This window comes from Drosophila persimilis, unplaced genomic scaffold (genome assembly GCF_003286085.1).
Source record: "Drosophila persimilis strain 14011-0111.01,24,50 unplaced genomic scaffold, DperRS2 tig00000606-arrow-arrow-pilon, whole genome shotgun sequence".
NCBI classification, from domain to species: domain Eukaryota; kingdom Metazoa; phylum Arthropoda; class Insecta; order Diptera; family Drosophilidae; genus Drosophila; species Drosophila persimilis.
This window is the reverse complement of record NW_020825324.1, coordinates 626712-646216: the sequence shown is the minus strand read 5'-3', so window position 1 is coordinate 646216 and position 19505 is coordinate 626712. Positions and strand designations below refer to the sequence as shown.

Genomic DNA, 19505 nt, shown 5'->3' with positions numbered 1-19505 from the left:
CGCCAAAGACGCTAGTTAATTGGAATTTTTAATTATGATTTGTCAATGCAATGGGGGAAAAAAGGCGAAACAAAAACGGGAAAGGAATAGAATGGAAAGGAGAACAAAACATAGCGAAGCCCAAGCCCAAGCCCAGAATATGCCGCATATCCTGGCACGGTGGCACGCATAAAACTAGGCGGCCGGGCCGGGCCGGGCCGGGCCAACCATCACTATATTTTTTTTTCTCATCTGCATCTCTGTTGCATTTTGTAATCATTTTAATTGCCCCAATAATGAGTACAGCTCTCCCCTGCCAGGGTCCCTGCCTCTGCCTCCAAAGGCTGCCTCTTGGCACCAGTCTCGCTTATGAAAATCATTAAGTTAATTACATTTTTTGCACGCGCCCAAATGCAACAACACGAGCGGGAGAGAAACAGAAGCAGAAGCAGAACCATAAACAGAGGCACAGAAAGAGAGGCAGATGGAGGGGCAAAGAAAAAACACAAAAATTATAATCAGCGCCACACAAAAGCACACGGTGATGCTGCCCGAGTAATGCTCGGGCTTTTTGGATGGGGCATCTGGCGTGGCAGTGGCAGTGTGGCGGTGGCGGTGGCAGTGGCAGTGGCAGTGGAGGCGTGGTCTAGGCGCCTCGAAAATGGGAAAAAATGGAAAAAGCGGAAACGGGATGAGAGAAAATGTTTCTCATAATACTAATTGCATAGTCACAATGTCATTTTTCAGAGCGGTGGGGGGAATGAGCCGGGAATGAGCCGCGCGCCGCCGAGCCAGGGTTGCCGCCCATGACAGCTGTCTGTCAGCGGAGACGAAAACGAAACGAAACGGAACGGAATGAAACGAAATGAGATGAGAATGAGAATGGGGGAATGGCTGGAGGAGATGTATGGCGTATAGCGTATAGCGGATGGCGGATGGCGGATGGGAAGATGTGCCAGCCAAAGAGGGAGATGAAAACTGAATTTATGCTGCAAATGCAGCCAAGCAAGAACAACAACAACAACAACGCTAACACGCCAGGCAACGACTCAACTCTGAGCTGCGCTCGGTGGAGGCACGGTTGCATTTCACAAAAGAAAATGAGTTGGAAAAAAAGTAATTTGAAAAAAAACACACACAACAAGAGCAGCAAATGCAGCGGGAAAAAAGGCGAGATGCAAAGGGAAGCGGAAAGGACCGCCACGGCCAAGACAAAGTCAAGATGCGCTAGCGGGAACTGCGAAAGCAGAATCCACCTAAAATATGAAATTAATTAATAACGAAGTCATGAAACTATGATCAAAATGGAACAGTTGAAAACGGATGAAAAGCAGGAAGTTGTAAAAGGAAATTACGATCAAAGTGGAACGTTTGAAATGAAACAACACGAAACTAACATTGGGAAACGCAGCAATAAGTGCGGAATCATATGCAGAAAAAACCGAATCCAATAGAATGAAACAAAACTAGAATTGTAAAGAATTTTGATAGGAATTCATTGCCCAAAAAGGAAAGCCAAATGGTACTAGCAGATTAAAACAAGCTGAAAAACTAGACAGACCCCTCGCTACTTGGAAAACAATAAAATGCCTATAAAAATAAGAAAGGATGAGATAATCTGTGAAATGACGCACGAGAATTATACGGAATTAAGGCTACTGCACTTTGGACAGCCAATAGAGACAGCGGAATGGAACATATGATCGAGCCACATGAATCTTCTGTGGAAAATGTAAAAATAGGAACGGTGGAAGCTTCCGATTGAGTTGCTTGAGAGAGAGACCTATCCAGGGATGTCACGTACTCAGTGAATCTAGCATACAATACTTAACTAAAAGGACTAGCTGCTAGGGCCTTCGACTTGCAAATTAGGGCTGCAGTGCCTTTATATATTGAGATTTGCTTCTTTCATAAAGTGGCATATTTTGTTCTGACCCTTTCTTAGCAGTTAGAAGAGCTCTGAGATCCAAAGAGGTGAGCCCTAATGCTCTGTACTGTTCGGCAGGAATCAAAGGGAATACCCGCAAAGTGGACAGGGAGACCGTGGCATACCGGTCAGTAGGTGTTGATGTGTACATTGTGTGGGTCGCATGCCCGTGTCTTAAGGTTAGCGAAAAGAAGGAAGGGGTTTATCTGAAGAGCCTGAAGAATCCCCATGCTTTTTCTTTTCATTAAGTTGTAGCTGGATTTGTAGTATCAGTAGCGGCCCTGTCGGCAGCTTCGTTGCCAGGGATCCCTTGGTGGCTGGGGGCCCAGAGAATGAGCCGTGATTTTTGGTGAGCTTTGTAAAGCTGATATTTTCGATAGACTGTCTGAGCATATTACATATAGTCCTTTGTAGAGAGTTCCTCCTACGACAATAGTAGTTACGGCGTGGGTGGTGGCATCAGCTCTTTTTGAGCCGTCGGTGTAGAGCCAAACTCTTGATCCGAGCTGGTCTGGTTAAAGGCGGGCTAGAAACTCAGAGCTACAGGTCTCGCTTTTGCTACTACTGATCTCCTTTTATGTGGATAGGTACCAGAATTGAGCATGGTATTGAATATTTCCTGGAGTTTTGTTTTTAGATACGTTGGGATATGATGTTCTACGTGCACCTGGACCATTCCCTTTTGCACTTGCAACTGCTGCTTCGATTTCTGTTCATTTCAACATCTTGCGGATAGAAGTCCCGGAGTGTCTGATAGAAGATGTTTTGATGTCAATCCCTCATAACGACTTCTGCAGGAGTTGTCGCGACGAGGAGGAGGAGGAATCGGTCCCCCACTTCTTCTGCCACTGCCCAGCCCTTGGAAATCGTCGTCTTCGTATTCTCGGGGCCGCTTTCCTCACGGACATTTCGGACCTGTCCGAAATCAAACCAGGGACCTTGACCAAATACATCCAAGCCTCCGGATGGGACTGCCCTTAACCTGCAGTATTCTGCTCTCACGGTTCAGGCAACGAGAAGGGGCACATGCCCATGCGGCAACACAACGGACCTCTTATGCATAGGTCCAAGTGAGCTCGGGGCGGGGGGCTCACATCCCCCCCTCCCGGCTACCGCCTTAACCTTCGGCTGGAATATTTGGCCAGGCTTCTGCTACACGGTGGCAACAGGTCACCAGTCCTGAGGCCGTTTGAATTTATTTTAGAAGGCTTGGGTGGGAACACCCGCTAATCGCTTAATGTCGGTCCAAACTTTTTTTGAGGTAGATAATGGGTAGATTCAAGAAGTGAAGGTGAGGTGGGAAACGCATGTTCCTGGGTTTTTACAGTGGCCGACTTGGGGAAATACATATAAATGTTTCCTTACCTTAACGGTGTGCAAGAATATGCCCAGTTTGCTTGGTGAACTATAAAGGTCCAAGGTGATCCATCCAGATAGAGAGTACGAGTATGCATTTTCTTAAAGCATTCTCGAAAGCATCGACTGTGGGATTTTCCCCATACGCGTTTCATTTTCAGCTCTTTTCCACTTATCAATGTGTCCTGTCTGGTCCTGTCCGGCTTTTTGTTGGTGCGGAAATAACAGATTTTCAATTCATTTTGGCAAAATCAATTTTGTAAATTATAATGCACAAAAGAACACAGAAATGCGCACAAATAAATCCTATATCTACATGCATATATCTATATATGTAAATCTCTTTACTTTTTTGCTGCTGCTGCTTCCTTTGTTGGCCTTTGGGGGTCTCAATGGGAATATACTCGGGGAGCGCCGCAGCGATCCAGGTCGAGAGGTGAGAGAGGAGGAGGAGGAGGAGGAGCCACAGAGAGACGCTGGATTCCATTGCTGCATCAATTATATTGATTGCATTGGCATTGCAACAGCTGCAGCCGCCCTGCTGCATCGGAAAAGTGCAATAATGCAAATGCATTTTGCTGGCAGTTTTGATTTTGATTTTGATTTTCGATTGAGTGTGCCGATGTGCCGAATTTTATTGGCCAAAACAAAAATTGCCTGGCTGGCCGCTTGCCCCCAAAAAATGTTTAATTCAATTAGCAACTGGACTCTCTGGTTCGGTTTTCACCGAAGTATTCATACTTTTTGTATCCTTGCATCATTGCGTTTACCCCTTTGATTTGATTTCGGTTCGACTCAACCCCACATCGACCCCAAAGGTTGCCACCGCGTCCATCTGGGGGTAAGGCAAGGCCACTGATCTCATGGGAAAATAAGTGGCAGCTCGCTGTCCAGACTGGATAAGCTGCTCCCTTGGTTTACCCGAAAGTTCTTCTTAGATCATGCATTCGTACAGCACCAGGGGGCACTCAAAGTACTTGTCTTACGAAGAGGTGCTTTGCCTCTCGAAGAGCCAATGAAACCCTTAAGGAAGGGCGTTAAATGGCCAGCCATTTCTGACACGACATCTGACATCTGGATGCTGTGTTGGCATTGGGAATGCCTTGGAAATTTCCATCCAGTGCTTTAGACCCGTTTTTTACTCTTGATCCAGAATCATCAAAGCATCACAGGCGGCTACTTATTCCCCGGATTAAGATCCTCTAATAAAATTGAATTTCAGATATATCATTTCTTCTTTACTTTGGGCTTACTTAAGGGCGGACGGATCATAAGATTGGATCTGTGGTTCTGTTTCTTTTCCTATAGATCATTCCCCTTGGTGCGAATCTGCTAGAAATTTGTCTCATTTTCTACGGCAAAAGTAGAAAATAACTTTTACGTATATCTTCATCTACAGTAACGAAATATATGTTTGTTCCTTTTCTACTATCCCTTTCTCGAGAGACACCCTTTCAGCTCCTCTGTCCGCCTGTCTCTTGCTCGTCTCGCAAGTTTTCGTCAGGAGACAATGAACAGCGACAGAATTTTTCATTGTTTACCGCGAGTTGAGGCCGTAAAACTACTAAACAAAACAGCCACGCCTACACCACCACCACCTCAGAGCACCAACCACCAACAACCACCCATCATCAGCACCACATTTCCATTGTTGCTGCACGCGATGACTACACGATGGGCATTCCACCGTCGACTTTTGTTTGCCATTCACACTATTTGCAGCGGTGTATTGTTCGTGTGTACGGGGCTTGTCTCTTCCCGATGGAACCGAGAGCTAGATACACCTGTCTTCTAGTGAAGCATCTGTGGAATGCCTGCCATTCGCCTGTGTACAGTGACGAACTCAAGTATTAGGACGACTTTTAAGGGACAATTTATTGTATGCTTTTTTGAGCGTAATTTTATTGAGTAGGAAAGTTCCTCAGTCAGTATATACATATGTACATGCTTATCTAATATTATGATTTATTGTAGCCTATATAATAAATTTTATACCGATATACCGATGCTTAGATGGAATGCCTGTCGTCAAAAAGAAACATCGGTGGAATGCCTGTCGTGTAACGCCCTACGAGCCAGCATTTTCCAGCAGGCAGGCAGGGAGGCAGGCAGGCGGCTCGGAAAATGCAGTCAAGCAAATGCACGCGCCCGCCCCTCCTTCAGTGGTGGGGCGATAGTGGGTGGCAGCTCTGGTGGGATGGGGGAAGCTGGGGGGAAGCTGAAGTAAGATGGCTGCGGCAAAAATTAATCAAAACATTGCATAAAGGCAGCAAAAATAATAACAATAACAATGTAGAACGTCAGAGAGAAAGAAGCCAGCGAGAGAGAGAGATGTTGACAGGCGAAAAACCCCACTGCAACACGACCCCCCGCATCCATCCCCCCGTGCAACAGCATTGTGATGATGATGATGATGCCACTGACACAAAAGCAGCAAACAACTGTCGACAAGGATCTCATTTGTTATACTGATTATGTTGGCGCCTTCCAATGAGAGACAGAGACAAAGACACAGACAAGCAGAGAGAGAGAGAGATAGAGGGATAGTGTGTGGGAAGGGGGAGGAGTATTCACAACTGAATCAGGAATATTCCTCCACAAGCTTCCTTCCTGGCTGTCAATTCGAATCATGGGGAAAGCCGCTGCTCAAAAAGGGGAGCAAATGTTACATTTTCAATGGAAAATTATGATTTGCAAATATATTTTCCTTAAATCAAAAAATTATGAAAGAGCTACCACTGATACTCGTTTCGTTCTACGTTTACAAGAGAATGTAAATAGTAATAGTACATTTTTTTTGGTGCATGATTTTTTCAGGCTTGCTTTTGAAAGTCGCTCCAGACTCTCCTTAATTTTGGTTGAAAAACCACAAGAGAGCTCTCAAAAACCCCTCCAGCCCGAGCGCTCTATTTATTTATATTGTATTTGATCCATCTTTGAATTATTTTTACAATAAAAGGTATTTTTAAGGTATTTTTAGGTATATTTAAGTATGGCTCCTGTATAAATGTACGGGTGAATGGCGATGAATACGATCGATAGTTGCTCATCTTTGAATGAAGTACTAGGGAAGCCATTCACGTGGATCATTCAATTCAAATGATGTCATTTCCATTTCTTTCCTCATATTTCTAGCAGTGTATAAGACCAGGACTGCCGGCAGGTCCCCCTTTTCCTCCTTTTCCTAGCAGCTTGTCATCTGCTTTTGTTTCGTTTCTACTTATTTTTTTGCCGTGTCTGTTTCAATGTTTCCTATTTCGGTCCCGGTCCCGGTCCCGGTCCCGGTCTCTGTTTCTGTTTCTCCTCTCAGTGCTGTTGTTCCTTGAGAAAAATGAAATCATAATATGTAATCAGGATTCGGTCGTGTCTGTGCATCAGTGTCTCTCTCTCTCTCTCTCTCTATCTCTCTCTCTGCATCTTTCTGTGGGAGTGTGTTTTGTTGTGGGGCAAAGTCATTGTTCCGACAGCTTGGAATGCAAATTCGAAACATAATTGATTGGATAATGTTCAGACCGATGGAAGGACACAAGACACATCCCATCCGGGAACAAGAGTAGCCAGCTTCGTAGGAGTATTCGAAGCCTTTTGCTTTTTTCTGAATCTCATGGCTATATCTCGTTTGACTTTTAAGAGGCTTAAACCCGCTTATAAACCCGTTCAGAACTGGTTATTAATGACCTAATTGCCTAATGGCTCAGATGGGTGTTACAGATCCCTGGGGTCCATCGATTGCCGTTTCGCTTAAATCTAATTAGATAATTGATCCGAAAACGATGCACAGACACTCCATCGAGTGGGGGTTCTCTTACCGGCCTCCATACACATACCGCTCCGATAAGAAATAAATCAAAATGAAATCAAGAAAAATACCCGTAAAAAGAATAAAAAGAAATCAAAGAGCATTCAGAGGGCCTTGAACTTGAACAACAATTGAAATTGTTGGATTATCAAATCAAAAACAAAACAGCAACAACAAACCGAACAAACAGAAATCTGAACAACAAAACACAAAAGTCAAAAAGCGAAAAAAACCAGAGACAGGGTAGAGCCAGAAGACGGGGAGAGGAGGAGGGGACTGGGGACTGGGGACAGGGGCCTGTGGTGGCTGTGGGCAATGTTAGTGCAATTAATTAAAAAGCTAGATTCACACACACCCCACTCATGTACATATGTATGTGCGCATCGGCAGAACAAAAAGGGTGAGAGCCACAGGGGGAACGGAAGCAACCCCATTTTTTGAGCGAAACGAAGGCCTAGATACCCTTTCATGACACAGTAATCCCACTTTTTATCAAGCAGAAAGAGTATATGATTATAGAGAGCTGATTGGTAATATTCTTCTCTCAGAAAATATGAGAATGTTCTATGATCTTTTATTACATAAGCAGTATACATAGTTACGAGTAGATCCATTTCCAGAATATTAGAAAAATAATGAAATATCCTTCGAATAATAACACTGTGTGACAAAATGGAATCCTTTGAATGTACCTAAAAGAAGATTATGTGGATATATTAGCAATTTCTATGCTTGAGGATATGCCCTCTAGGCATCCAGGCCTACAACCTAATAATTTTTGCCTCGTGTTCCGTTGAGGGACCCTCTGCACAGGGTATATAAAGAAGAAATGCCACATGTGTGTAAAAAAAAGAAGGAAAACTTTGCACAAATTAAAAAAAAAAAACAAACAAAATCAACAGCAACAACAACAACAACAAGAATGGTCGACTCAACATTCGATTCTATTTTCCTCTCAGTCTCTCATTCTCTCTCTCTTTCTCTCTATATATCTATCTATCTCTCTTGCTCGCTTGTGCTTTTACAGTTGTTCCTGCACTGGTTGTTTTGATTCCCTGTAAACGGATGGGTATATTGAGAGAGGGGAAACCAGAGAGAGAAAATAATGTCCCTAATAGAACCGCAGAGATAATAGGGCCTAGAAAATCCTATGGGATGGACCATTTTACTGACATCCGATTATTTGTATGTATATTTAGAGCAATTATCTATTAAAGTACGGAGATTCATTGTGGAATGTGGACAGTGAAGTATTCCTGAAGGAAATCCCAAAGGGGGTATTCCACAGTCCGCATTTTTGTACATATTCCCCTGGTGTCCATACGATTCCCGACTTGTATTCTGATTGAATTGAAAACATTTTATGCATTTGATTTAATCAAAAGAAAAACAGAATGCGAAGGCCCGCTGCAGCAGTAGAAGCAGGCGGAAAGCAAAGAGCAGAATGCGGTTCGGCTACCGGTTCAGGTTCACCGGAAAAATGCTGGCTGGCCATGGTGGTGGCAGTCAGTCATTCAAATGAAATGCAAAATGGCATTCATTCATGCAATTTGCATTGTTTGACGGTTCCCGGGGACACAACGTCCGACCACCGACCACCGACCCTGCCGTGCCCGTGCCCGTGCCCGTGCCTCACTCATCCACTTCCGATCTGTGTGCGACATCAGTGCGACCAGCCCCCTCCTGGCTAAACGCTTCGTCGGGCCACCTGTGCCCATCTGTGCCCACAATGGGAGCACACCACACCACACTACACCACACAGCGATGTGAAGGAGAAGAAGGTTGGGGGCGGCAGTGGCAGTGGATGATGATAAAGAAGCAGAAAGCACGCTTCAGCGATTTGGATAAACTTAATTTTTGATTTCATTCCACACAAAAGAGTTCCATCTAAAGACCAATTTATAATGAAATCTACTCTCCTTTCCCTGCAGGGATCACTGTAGGAGCATAAGTCCTCGGATCTCGGAGATCCCTGGATACCATACCTTGAAGAGAGGTCTCCTCTCTCCCCCACCGCTGGCACAATGTTAATTAACTTTTGCTTCAAGTTGGCAGTTTCCACACATATGTGCATATGTATGCTGCAGTCCCTCCCTCTTCCTCTTGCACCTTTCCAGTACTGAGGTCAGCGGCCCTCCACGCCCAACAGTTGGAACTTTTTTGTTTGCATTTTCCCTGCTTTTCCGCCCCTGCCCAACGTTTTTGTGTGTTTTGTGTAATTCATTTGCCGTTTTGCTTGTAATTTGTTACAGTTTTTTAATCTTGCATTGTTCCAAGCAGCAGAATCCTTCAGTCCATGCCCGTCAGACGAAGCCTGAATGAAGGACCCGGACACGGACACGGACACGGACACGAACACGGCGACTGACGGACGTGACCAGCGGGCAAGGGGGCAAGGGCAGAGCACAGCAGAGCACAGCAGAGCAGAGCAGAGATGCAGATGTAATCAACATCATAATCATTGGCGACGGGGCCAGCATTTTGCATCTCTCCACATTCGCATCCTCATTGTCCGGAAGCGACAGGAGGAGCCGCCGCAGTTTGTCTGCCTCATCATGATGTTGCCACTTCTGCAGGTCCTACTGCCCCTCCTTCTGGTGGCCAAGTCCTGTCCGAGTTGGGCAAAACTCATTTGGTTCGCATGTGTGTGGAATCGCATTCGATGGAGCCTAGAGATGGGTGCGTGAATCGGAATGGAAAGGAAATACAAAATGTTAATATGTTTATACCCGAACATATGGTACCAGTGATTCATTAAATAATAAGATACAAATATGTATATTCTATATGTAAATACATAAATGCATGTATATATATACATATATATAGTTAAATATGCGACACTGCAGTTTGCGTTTTAATATGTTTAGATATGTCACTATATATATATTGATGGTGTCTTGATGTGGAGGCCTGTGTGCCTCGAATTATAGATTTTATTTACCTTTGATGGGTTCCGCATTCCCGTGTGAATGGCAAATGCAACCCCCTTACGAATGATGAGAGATCTGGCAACTATCGTGCATCGTGATGGTGTGCAGCCATCTCAAATCCATATGGCTCGACATGATGTCCTCCCTCCTCTTCCTTATGAGTAATTTTTTTTTTTTTTTTTAATTATTATAATTTTACACACATAGAGAGAGAGAGAGAGAGAGATGGGGGATGGGGGAGAGAGGGGCACATGCTCATGGGCAACAACAATGGACGAAGGCGGCGCTATCGCATAATTCATTTGAAAGGCGCACAAAAGGCGCGCTTGGAAATGGAATTGGAATTCATACACCAACAGAACAGAACAGAACAGAACCCCCACAAACAATAATACATATTAATAAAAACGAAAAAAAACACACACACAAAAAACAGAGTGGGAGAGGGTTGTGAGTGATAAAACTATAGTTCTTGTGTTCTATGGCTATGGGATTTGTGAATGCCGGAATACAATAAAATACGAATAAAAATAAAAAAAAAATAATCATCCACAAACGCAGCAACAGACGAACGAGAACGGACCACCACATTCCACAATTGTTTTTCTTCTTTAACGAGCCATTTTTTGTTCGCTCTCCACTTGTTCGGTGGTCTTATCGATATGATATGCACGGTATTGTATGGTACAGTGCTTATGTCAGATATACCCCCAAAGGCCTCGAAATAGCTCTATAGACTCTTCAATTATCAGAAAGCAATGATATCTATCGTAGGTTTGACAGTATATTTACGATCTTAAGAGCATTTTAGGCAAGGCTCAGCATGGTCTTCTTTATGTCTATTATCTTCCCGGACAATAAGCTGTGATCATGTTAGATGTAAGCTAACATTTGTTCCAAAGGCACAATTGGAAACGCAGGTAAAACGCGGTAAAAGATGCAGAGACACCATATCTCCGATCCCGTCCAAGCATTCAGGATTCTGTGAAGAAATCATTGCATACTATTTAGCAGCTTCCAAGCTATGCTGAATCCTGGAGTCTTGCGTCGCCACTCTCTGGAGTGCCCCTCTCCGGCCACACCTCTTCGTCCTCCTAGGAAGAGGTCCTCCTGACACGCCATATGAATGGAAGGAAAAGAAAATAAGCATGAGGCCACACTGGTTCTTCCCCCTGTCATACTGTATGTAAATATGTAACTAAGGAGGCTACATGGAACATGACCACAGCGCATTGTCTGGAAGATAATGGCCATCACGTCCTCAGTATTTGGAGTATGTTCGACACCACCCAGAGACTCTAACAACGTCATAGGAAAGTTATCGCCAACATTGCCCCCGATCTGGAGTCCCTTCGGAAATGTCCCTTCGTCGGAATGCCCATATTTTGGCCTATAGCCTCCAGCCCCCGGTATCGTCTCATATGTGGACATTAGGCCATGGGTTTCCTCTCTAAGTTCAACTCTTTCGGTATCCGTTTATGTGTAATAAATAATATACGGAGTCAATGGGACGTTGGTATAATATTATCGGCTTGGTGTTTACTTTTTGTTTTGGATACCAACGCCGAAACCGTCATTCGTTATCAAACAGAAGATAGCCGCTTACCATATTTAATATATAATATTATATTTATTTATTATGGTACATTTATATTTTTATAAAATTGGTATTCTAGAAATATTCTCCTAGCATTATTATTCTTATTTGGGACTATTTCATTGTGAGCATTTCGTTGAGCCACATTTTTCTATATTTAATCACAAGTTGGGGAAATTCTACAATCGATCGATGATTATTATTTTAGTTTAATCTCCGGCTGGGGATCAACAGTTTTGTGTGATACAAGTTGTAGACTAAGCTCCTCCATGGCTCTTTCAACTCAACCATAAGCTTCGCCGATAAGCTGAGAAAAACAACGTTTCATTCATAGTTTGTCTTCCATGCAACATTCATAAGAATAGCCTTGCGACTAAAGAATTGATATGGTTTGTGGTTTTCATTTTTGTACATGCCATATTCGAAATGGACATCGAAATCTGATATGGTAACTACAGTTTATCGCATGCCAGGCACTCATGCGAATGATCGATCTGCAAGGAAGGGTAGCCCACGCTTCGGTTCGTCTTCTTCTCTTTTCTCTTTTATTTTATCGTGTCGTCGCTCTCCCCTTCCATTATTTCCGTATGTATGCCTGCGACACAGGATGGTGGGGGAGTGCGAGTGGGCTGTCGGCCCTCCCTCGCTGGTGCTATCTCTCACTCTCGCTTGCTGGAGGAACTCTCTTTCACCCAGTGACCGCGACGCTTTTGTGCAGGGTGTATTTATGCGAGGTGAGGCGTTGCCGCTAATAGAGTCGAGTATTTTTTGTTATCACTCTCTCTCTTTCGCTCTCATGTGTCACATGGCACCACCCACTCACCCAAGTGAAGGAATTTGTTCGATGGGTGAAGATCTCCCCCTACAATCATACACCATTGCTCACACTATGCCCGTCACCAAACACTCTTGAGTGTGTGCTGCTTGCTGGCCGCTAATACTGCCGATAAGCCCGGCTTTGCAGCATTTTTATACCCGGTACTCAAAGAGTTTTGGGGTATATTTTATTTGTGGTGGAAGTGGATGTGTGTAACACCTAGAAGGAAGCGTTTACGACCCCATAACGTATATACATTCTTGATCAGCATCAATAGCCGAGTCGATTTAGTCATATGTGTTTGTCTGTCTGTCTCAGAGACTAGGATTCAAAAATTCGCCCCGCCCCCACAAATGACGAAAGTGTGTGGCAAGTCTGTAAACCAACAACCCAGAACCGTAGAGAAGGAGCATGTCTACAAGGCTTAGATCGGATCATTATTATAACCAGAAGGAACAAATGAAATTGCAGTGGCTACGCCTTCCACGCGCTTAATCAATCCCTCTCTCTCTCACACTCTTCCTCGTGCAGTGGGCGCCCTCTAACGGAGGGAAGCGAGATAGCAACACACACATACTGACTGAGTATCGGGTATAAATGTAGAGCCGCGGCCCTAGCCTCGGCTCACAACATTCCCGCTCGTTTTTAATTCAGTTTCCAGTCAGCATTCAGTTCTGCGCCCATTTGCTTGTGTGCCGGCCCCCCTAGTGTGTCGCTGCAGCAAGTGAAATTTCACCTACTTTTTTTTCTGTTTTTTTTTGCTTTTTTTGGCTGTCACTATCTCGCTTTGGTGCATATTGTGTATAAAACGAGCAGCATAGCCAGGGAGTACAGTTAGAAAGGAAGATGCGGTTCAGCGGCCACAACCGTTATCCCTGCTCGACGGCGACAGCGGCGCTGGCACTCTGCGTTTGCTTAGCACTTGGCGCAGGACCGTCGCAGGGCGACGACAGCGCCGAGGCGATCGGCAGTGGCAGCAGGTGTGTTCTCTTTTCCCATATCCCCATAAATCGATTAAAAGTGCACTCCAAAATCCACATCAAACCTAATGTCGCTGAAGTGAAATTGAAACCAAGACCTCGGAGGAAAAGTGGTTTTTCCAGACAGCTTTCCAGCTTTTCTCTTGTGCAAAAGTGACGATCTAAAGTGAATTATTTCGGAATACATGAAAGTGAAATTTAAATCAATTATACAAAAGTTTGTGGTTTTTTTTGTTCTTTAAGTTCTGAAGTCTCTATGCAAACAAAAGGATAAAAAGACATTGTTTATGTCCTTTTTGGGTCAAACCTACAAACCCAAACGGAGATAAGGGTAAAAGAATTTAAGATTTCTGGGCTTATTATTAAATCATTTGATATACATATTTGTATGGTTTGGCTGTCATTATCTCGCTTTGATGCATATGGTGTATAAACCGTTAAAACAGTTAAAAACGAAGATGCGGTTCAGCGGCCACAACCTTTGTTACTGCTCGACGCCGACGCCGACGCCGACAGCGACGCTGGCTGTCTGCATTTGCCTAGCCCTTAGCGCAGCGCCGGCGCAGTACGAGGACAGCGTCGAAGCGATCGGCAGCGGCAGCCGGTGTGTTCCCTTCTTTCTAAAACCGCAAAAGCAATTAAAAGTGCAATCCAAAATCCACTTTTAACCCAATTTTGATCAAGTGAAATTGAAACCCAGGCCATGGAGAAAAAGTGGTTTTTTCAGACAGCTTTCCAGTTTTTCTCGTGTGCAATAGTGAAGATCTAATGATCCTATGCAATAAATATTTCATATATCATATTCATTCCATGGCATAGAGAATTCCTGACCTTGAAAGACGGTTTCAAAAAGTTCCGCTAAGCTTGAACAAAGGGAACAATTCATTCTCAAACGAACTTAAATGCAAGATAAATAAAACTATGGTTCCCTTAACTTAAGAGCTTACTGAAAAGATCCCCTTTAAAAGTTGATATTTGTTTTGTATATTTTGATGGGTCTTTGGGCGGCACTACCACGAATCATTATCGAACCGCAAAAGCCATAAAGCTGTTACAAATTACAGATACAATACAACAAAATTTAGTAAAAAATGTTCCATAATAGGCAAATATACGATTATACGAGTAGATCCTCTGCAATCTTTGTGGGTCTTTCGAGTGGAACGGAACCGCATCGAAGAAGAATTTGATAAACTTATCGCTGGAGTCTTCCGCCCGAGAGTACATAAACATATTTCCATATTTCAGAAAGTGGCTCTGCAGCCAAACGGACATCTGTACGTCCGAGGATGATATGGAGGATGGGGCGCAGTATCTGGAGGAGCGATTCGAGAGCCAAAGGGACTGCCGGCTGTCGTGCGGCAAGTATGGATCCATCTGGCCGATGCCGACGGGGGAGGAGTGCAGCCTGTCGCACGAGCGGGTGCACTTTGATCCGTGGAAGGTGCGCTTCCATGTGGTGGCCCCCAGCGAGGTGACCACGCAGTTCCTGCGCGAGACGAACCGCCTGTTTGTGAGCAATCTGCTCAAGGAGTGCACCCGCAACTGCACATTGGCCAGCAGCAAGCAGATCCTCGTGCGGGCCACTGTGAGCAGTGACAGCCTCGTCCTTGATTGGCGCACGGACGAGAGCTACTCGATGGTGCTCCGCACCACGGAGACGGCCACCTTCGTGGACATCCAGGCGGCGACAGTGTACGGAGCGAGGCACTCCTTCGAGACGCTCAGCAACCTGGTGGCGGGGAGCGTGACCAACGGCCTGCTCCTCGTTAGCGCCGCCCGCATCTCCGATCGTCCCGCCTTCCCGCATCGCGGCGTGCTCCTGGACACCTCGCGCAACTTCATACCGCTGCGGTATCTGCGCAGCACCCTCGACGCCATGGCCGCCTCCAAGATGAACGTCCTCCATTGGCATGTGGTGGACACGCACAGCTTCCCGCTTGAGATCACCCGTGTGCCGGAGATGCAGCGCTACGGCGCCTACTCCGCCTCGCAGACCTACTCCCGCACGGATTCCGTCAATCTGGTGAAGTATGCCCGCCTCCGGGGCATCCGCATCCTCATTGAGATCGATGGGCCCTCGCACGCGGGCAACGGGTGGCAGTGGGGCCCGGCGGCGGGCCTGGGTAACATGTCCGTGTGCCTGAATCAGTCGCCCTGGCGGCGCTTCTGCGTGCAGCCGCCGTGCGGTCAGCTGAACCCCCTGAACGATCACATGTACGCGGTGCTGAAGGAGATCCTCGAGGATGTGGCCGAGATGGGGGCACCAGAGGAGACCGTGCACATGGGCGGCGACGAGGTGTTTCTCCCGTGCTGGAACAACACGGAGGAGATCGTGACGAAGATGCGGGCCCAGGGCTACGATCTCAGCGAGCAGAGCTTCCTCCGGCTGTGGTCGCAGTTCCATCAGCGGAATCTGAACGCCTGGGACGACATCAACGAGCGCATGTATCCCAACATCAAAGAGCCCAAGCCAGTGATCCTCTGGTCCAGCCACCTGACCGTTCCGAAATACATTGAGACCTTCCTGCCCAAGGAGCGGTTCATCATCCAGACGTGGGTCGACTCCCAGGACCCCCTCAACCGGGACCTGCTGCAACGCGGCTACCGCCTGATTGTTTCCACCAAGAACGCCTGGTATCTGGACCACGGCTTCTGGGGCAGCACCAGCTACTACAACTGGCGCACAGTCTACGCCAGCGGCATGCCGATGGGCAATCACGGGAACCAGGTCCTCGGCGGCGAGGTGTGCATGTGGAGCGAGTTTGTCGATCACAACTCCTTGGGTAAGTGCATGCCCTTAGCGAATCCCCCCTCAGATCATTCATTTATTCGATCCTTTAGAGTCCCGCATCTGGCCACGAGCTGGTGCGGCCGCCGAACGCCTCTGGTCGAATCCAAAGTCCTCGGCTCTGGTCGCCCAGCGCCGCTTCTATCGCTATCGAGAGCGCCTCCTGGCACGTGGCATCCATGCGGACGCCGTCATCCCACGGTGGTGTGTCCTACATGAGGGGAGGTGTCTCTAGACAGAGGTCCGGACATGGCCGAACAGCACTGTGTATATATGTTTTCAGTCTACTATCAGTTATGTTATCTCCATCGTTAATTATCCATACAACAACAAAATTCATTATTATCTAACAAGAATCGAAGTTTTTGACTGATTGTTCGAAGAGGAATCACAATACTCGATATGGGATGCATTAGATCTTAATTTCCTCGTATCTGTACCCAATCTTGGTGTTTCACGCGTCATACGGAGGGGCCCCTCGTTGGCGTTATATGCTGATTTTAATATTTATCCATTCTTAAACATTTGGAGGGTTGTTTTAAATTGAATCCAATGTTTTCCATATCCATTTTTTTGGTTTCATCTTTAAACTCTCCTCTTCGAATTTCCTTTCCGATCTTCTGCCCAGGACTTAGGTATTATATATATTTCTGCGTTTCGGCCAATGCTGATGCTGGTCTTAAAAGCTTGGGATATCAAAGGTTTCATGTTGCAACTTCATTGTTCTGAAAATTATCCGAATAATCCGAAAATAGGATTATCCCAAGAGATTATTGTCGTATTGTCCGAAACAGCATCAACCATATCAGTGATCAATCGAGAGAGACCCGCTGTAAAAGTAAAATATTCTTTAAAATATTCTACAACATGACTTCCACATGCAATTACACTATAGTCCATATAATGGGACACTCTATTTCGTAAAATTCGTAAAAAATTACATTATATTAGATAGGATATACGATGTGCGATATGATGTTGGGTAGAATATGTAGTCAATAATACTGGGGGCCCTTTTTCATTGTCCTCCACTGCCTTTGATCTTTTTGGTGCTCCTTACAATCGAGGCACTCTATTTGATGTAGTTCTGGTCGATGGCGTGCTTGAAGATGTCGGCCAGACGCTGCTGCTTGGCGGGCTCCTTGAAGGGCGTAATGTTCCAGATGTCGGTGAGAATGGCATTCTCCTTGATGGCATCCAGATCGGCGACCTCTTCGTCCTCCATCATGGTCATGGGCAGCGATTCAATTCCCATGCCGCAGCCGAAGCGACCAAACTGAACAAGCTCCGCCTTTAGCGAATCCCATGAGATGATCGACTCGGCATTGCCGCCCAGATCGGTGATCAGGCTCTGGGCACTGTCCAGGTATGCACGCAGCAGTTCCTCATAGTGCTTCTCGCGCAGCTCCTGGCTGGTGCACGAGTAGATGAAGAAGCTTAGGTCGAGGGCCAGTGAGGAGCAGCGTGCTAGCTGGAAATCGATGATGATAATGCTCAGCGGCTGGCCCTTATCCCCGTAGCTGGTGAGGAAGTTGGGCGTCCAGCAGTCGCCGTGCCCGAACACGCTCAGCTTCGAGCGCGTGGACACGAGGTCTATCAAATCGTCGAAGAGCGACGGCTGCAGGAAGTTGTTGCCAATCGTCTCGTACTTGGTGTTGGGATAGGTCTTGGCAATGGCATCCTTGGCGACGTTCTCGGCCAGCCCCAAGAAGCCGGTGTACCACTCGCGGGTGTGCTCCCCGTAGTAGGTCTCTTCCAAAGCCGAGGCGGCCTTCTCGAAGTTCTTCGGGTCCAAGGCATTGAAGGCCAGGGCCACGCCATGGTAGCGCCCCAGAGCGCGCATCGTGAGCAGGGCATCCGGCAGAGCAATGTAGTCCTGGCTGCGAGAGATTGTTTCAGTCATCGCTTTAGGCTGCTGGAATGGATGAGACTCACCGAACAGGGGCTTTATAGCCGCGTTGTCCCACATCCTCCAGAACAATGAAATCATTGATGCCATCGCACAAGGAGGCATAGCACTTGGCGTACTCCACAAAGGGATTATTCGGTTTGGGCTGCCTGGCTTCCTGGAAGGCCTCAATGGCTGGAATGACCTTCGTGTAGAAATGGATCTCGTTCCGGAAGAATATCACAGACCGGAACAGACGACGCCTGTGCAGATTGTCCGGCATGGCCTTGACGATGGTATTCACCTCCAGCTCCACATCCTTGCCATCTTGGCCTGCCTTAACGCCAAAGATGGTGATGCGAAAGACGCGGCTCAAGTAGGCATCGCCCTTCTTGCCGCTGGGACCGAACTTGTACGAGGTGTACTTGGTGCCACCCGCCTTCTGGAAGATCTCGTCCAGCGTCGCCTCCGAGAACTTGGCGGAAATGTCTCCCAATTTCACAGTTGAGCTCATCTTGCCGGCTGATGGGTTAGTGTTTCCGCTCGGGGATCTTTATCTGGTATTTGTAGCAAACAATCTGCTCAAAAATGAGATAATATTCAATTGATAAGCGGACAGCACTTGACATTCAGCTTTAATCAGTGAAAAACATCTTCGGCAGCGACGCCTATTCTGGCTGGGTTTGTGTTTGGACACGTCAGTAGTTCCCGATGTACACTCGCAGCGCTGCCTCTGTCATCAGCCATTGTGAACGCTGGCGGAGCGGCGGCGCGGCGTTAACTTACCGGCTTTTATTCAGCGGCTGCTGCTGGTTGTTGCTCTCGCGCTGCTTCTGTGTTGTATGGAGCGCTTTTATTCGGAATTCCGTATTTATTGCTCGCCCTTTTGCTTCTAACGGAGTGCGACTTGCTTCTGTGGACTGCCTGAGCGAGTGGCTTTTAAATTGAGCCCAAAATTTGATACGGCTGAATGGAAACGCACCCACAAAATTACGCACTTTGATGCAAATTTTTGTTCAACTGACACTTGTTGGGTATGGTATAGAGATGCAGTTCGTTAGCTACATGCCAGAGTTACTTTCAGCTATTTAGCTATTTAATTTAACTTCGTTATTGTACGATTGCATATATTTATTGTACATACTGCAAAGATTCACTGCTTATAAGTTGAGTTTGTTTACCCTGTTGCTGATGTATTTTTCAGCTATTTCAATTATGTACCATACCATATCAAGATTTTTTAAGTATACATGTTTATTTAATATAAATTTTTAGCTCTTTATAGCAACTGTTGCTCTCCTCGCAAAATATTATTATTATATTATTGTTTGGTGCTCAAATCAATAATATATGTTTCATTTAGCTTGCAAATCGTGCTGTTGCTTACCCATTTTTGAATTTTTTAGCTGTGAAAAGCAGTTGTTATTGCCCATCAAT

General features: G+C 46.0%; 2 protein-coding genes across 2 annotated transcripts; one reads left to right on the top strand and one right to left on the bottom strand.

Moving 5' to 3' along the window:
• Window positions 1-13132: 13132 nt before the first annotated feature.
• Window positions 13133-16536, top strand: LOC6597260 (chitooligosaccharidolytic beta-N-acetylglucosaminidase). The gene is made up of 3 exons (XM_026990747.1): window positions 13133-13389; window positions 14638-16175; window positions 16234-16536. Exons 1-3 carry the CDS (start codon window positions 13256-13258, stop codon window positions 16413-16415), a joined length of 1854 nt encoding a protein of 617 aa, XP_026846548.1. The 5' UTR covers window positions 13133-13255; the 3' UTR covers window positions 16416-16536.
• Window positions 16537-17059: 523 nt separating this feature from the next.
• LOC6597259 lies at window positions 17060-19153 on the bottom strand. The gene is made up of 3 exons (XM_002022417.2): window positions 18855-19153; window positions 18116-18646; window positions 17060-18060 (listed from the first exon to the last, which is right to left on the bottom strand). Exons 2-3 carry the CDS (start codon window positions 18580-18582, stop codon window positions 17253-17255), a joined length of 1275 nt encoding a protein of 424 aa, XP_002022453.1. The 5' UTR covers window positions 18583-18646; window positions 18855-19153; the 3' UTR covers window positions 17060-17252.
• Window positions 19154-19505: the final 352 nt, after the last annotated feature.

Bases quoted from the DNA above. Each gene is read 5' to 3' on its own strand.
- LOC6597260 (XM_026990747.1), top strand. From the start codon at position 13,256: ATGCGGTTCAGCGGCCACAACCGTTATCCCTGCTCGACGGCGACAGCG. The intron at 13,390-14,637 runs GTGTGTTCTCTT...TCCATATTTCAG, and splicing joins GCGATCGGCAGTGGCAGCAG to AAAGTGGCTCTGCAGCCAAA. The intron at 16,176-16,233 runs GTAAGTGCATGC...TCGATCCTTTAG, and splicing joins TGTCGATCACAACTCCTTGG to AGTCCCGCATCTGGCCACGA.
- LOC6597259 (XM_002022417.2), bottom strand. From the start codon at position 18,582: ATGAGCTCAACTGTGAAATTGGGAGACATTTCCGCCAAGTTCTCGGAG. The intron at 18,061-18,115 runs GTGAGTCTCATC...AATCTCTCGCAG, and splicing joins GGCTATAAAGCCCCTGTTCG to CCAGGACTACATTGCTCTGC.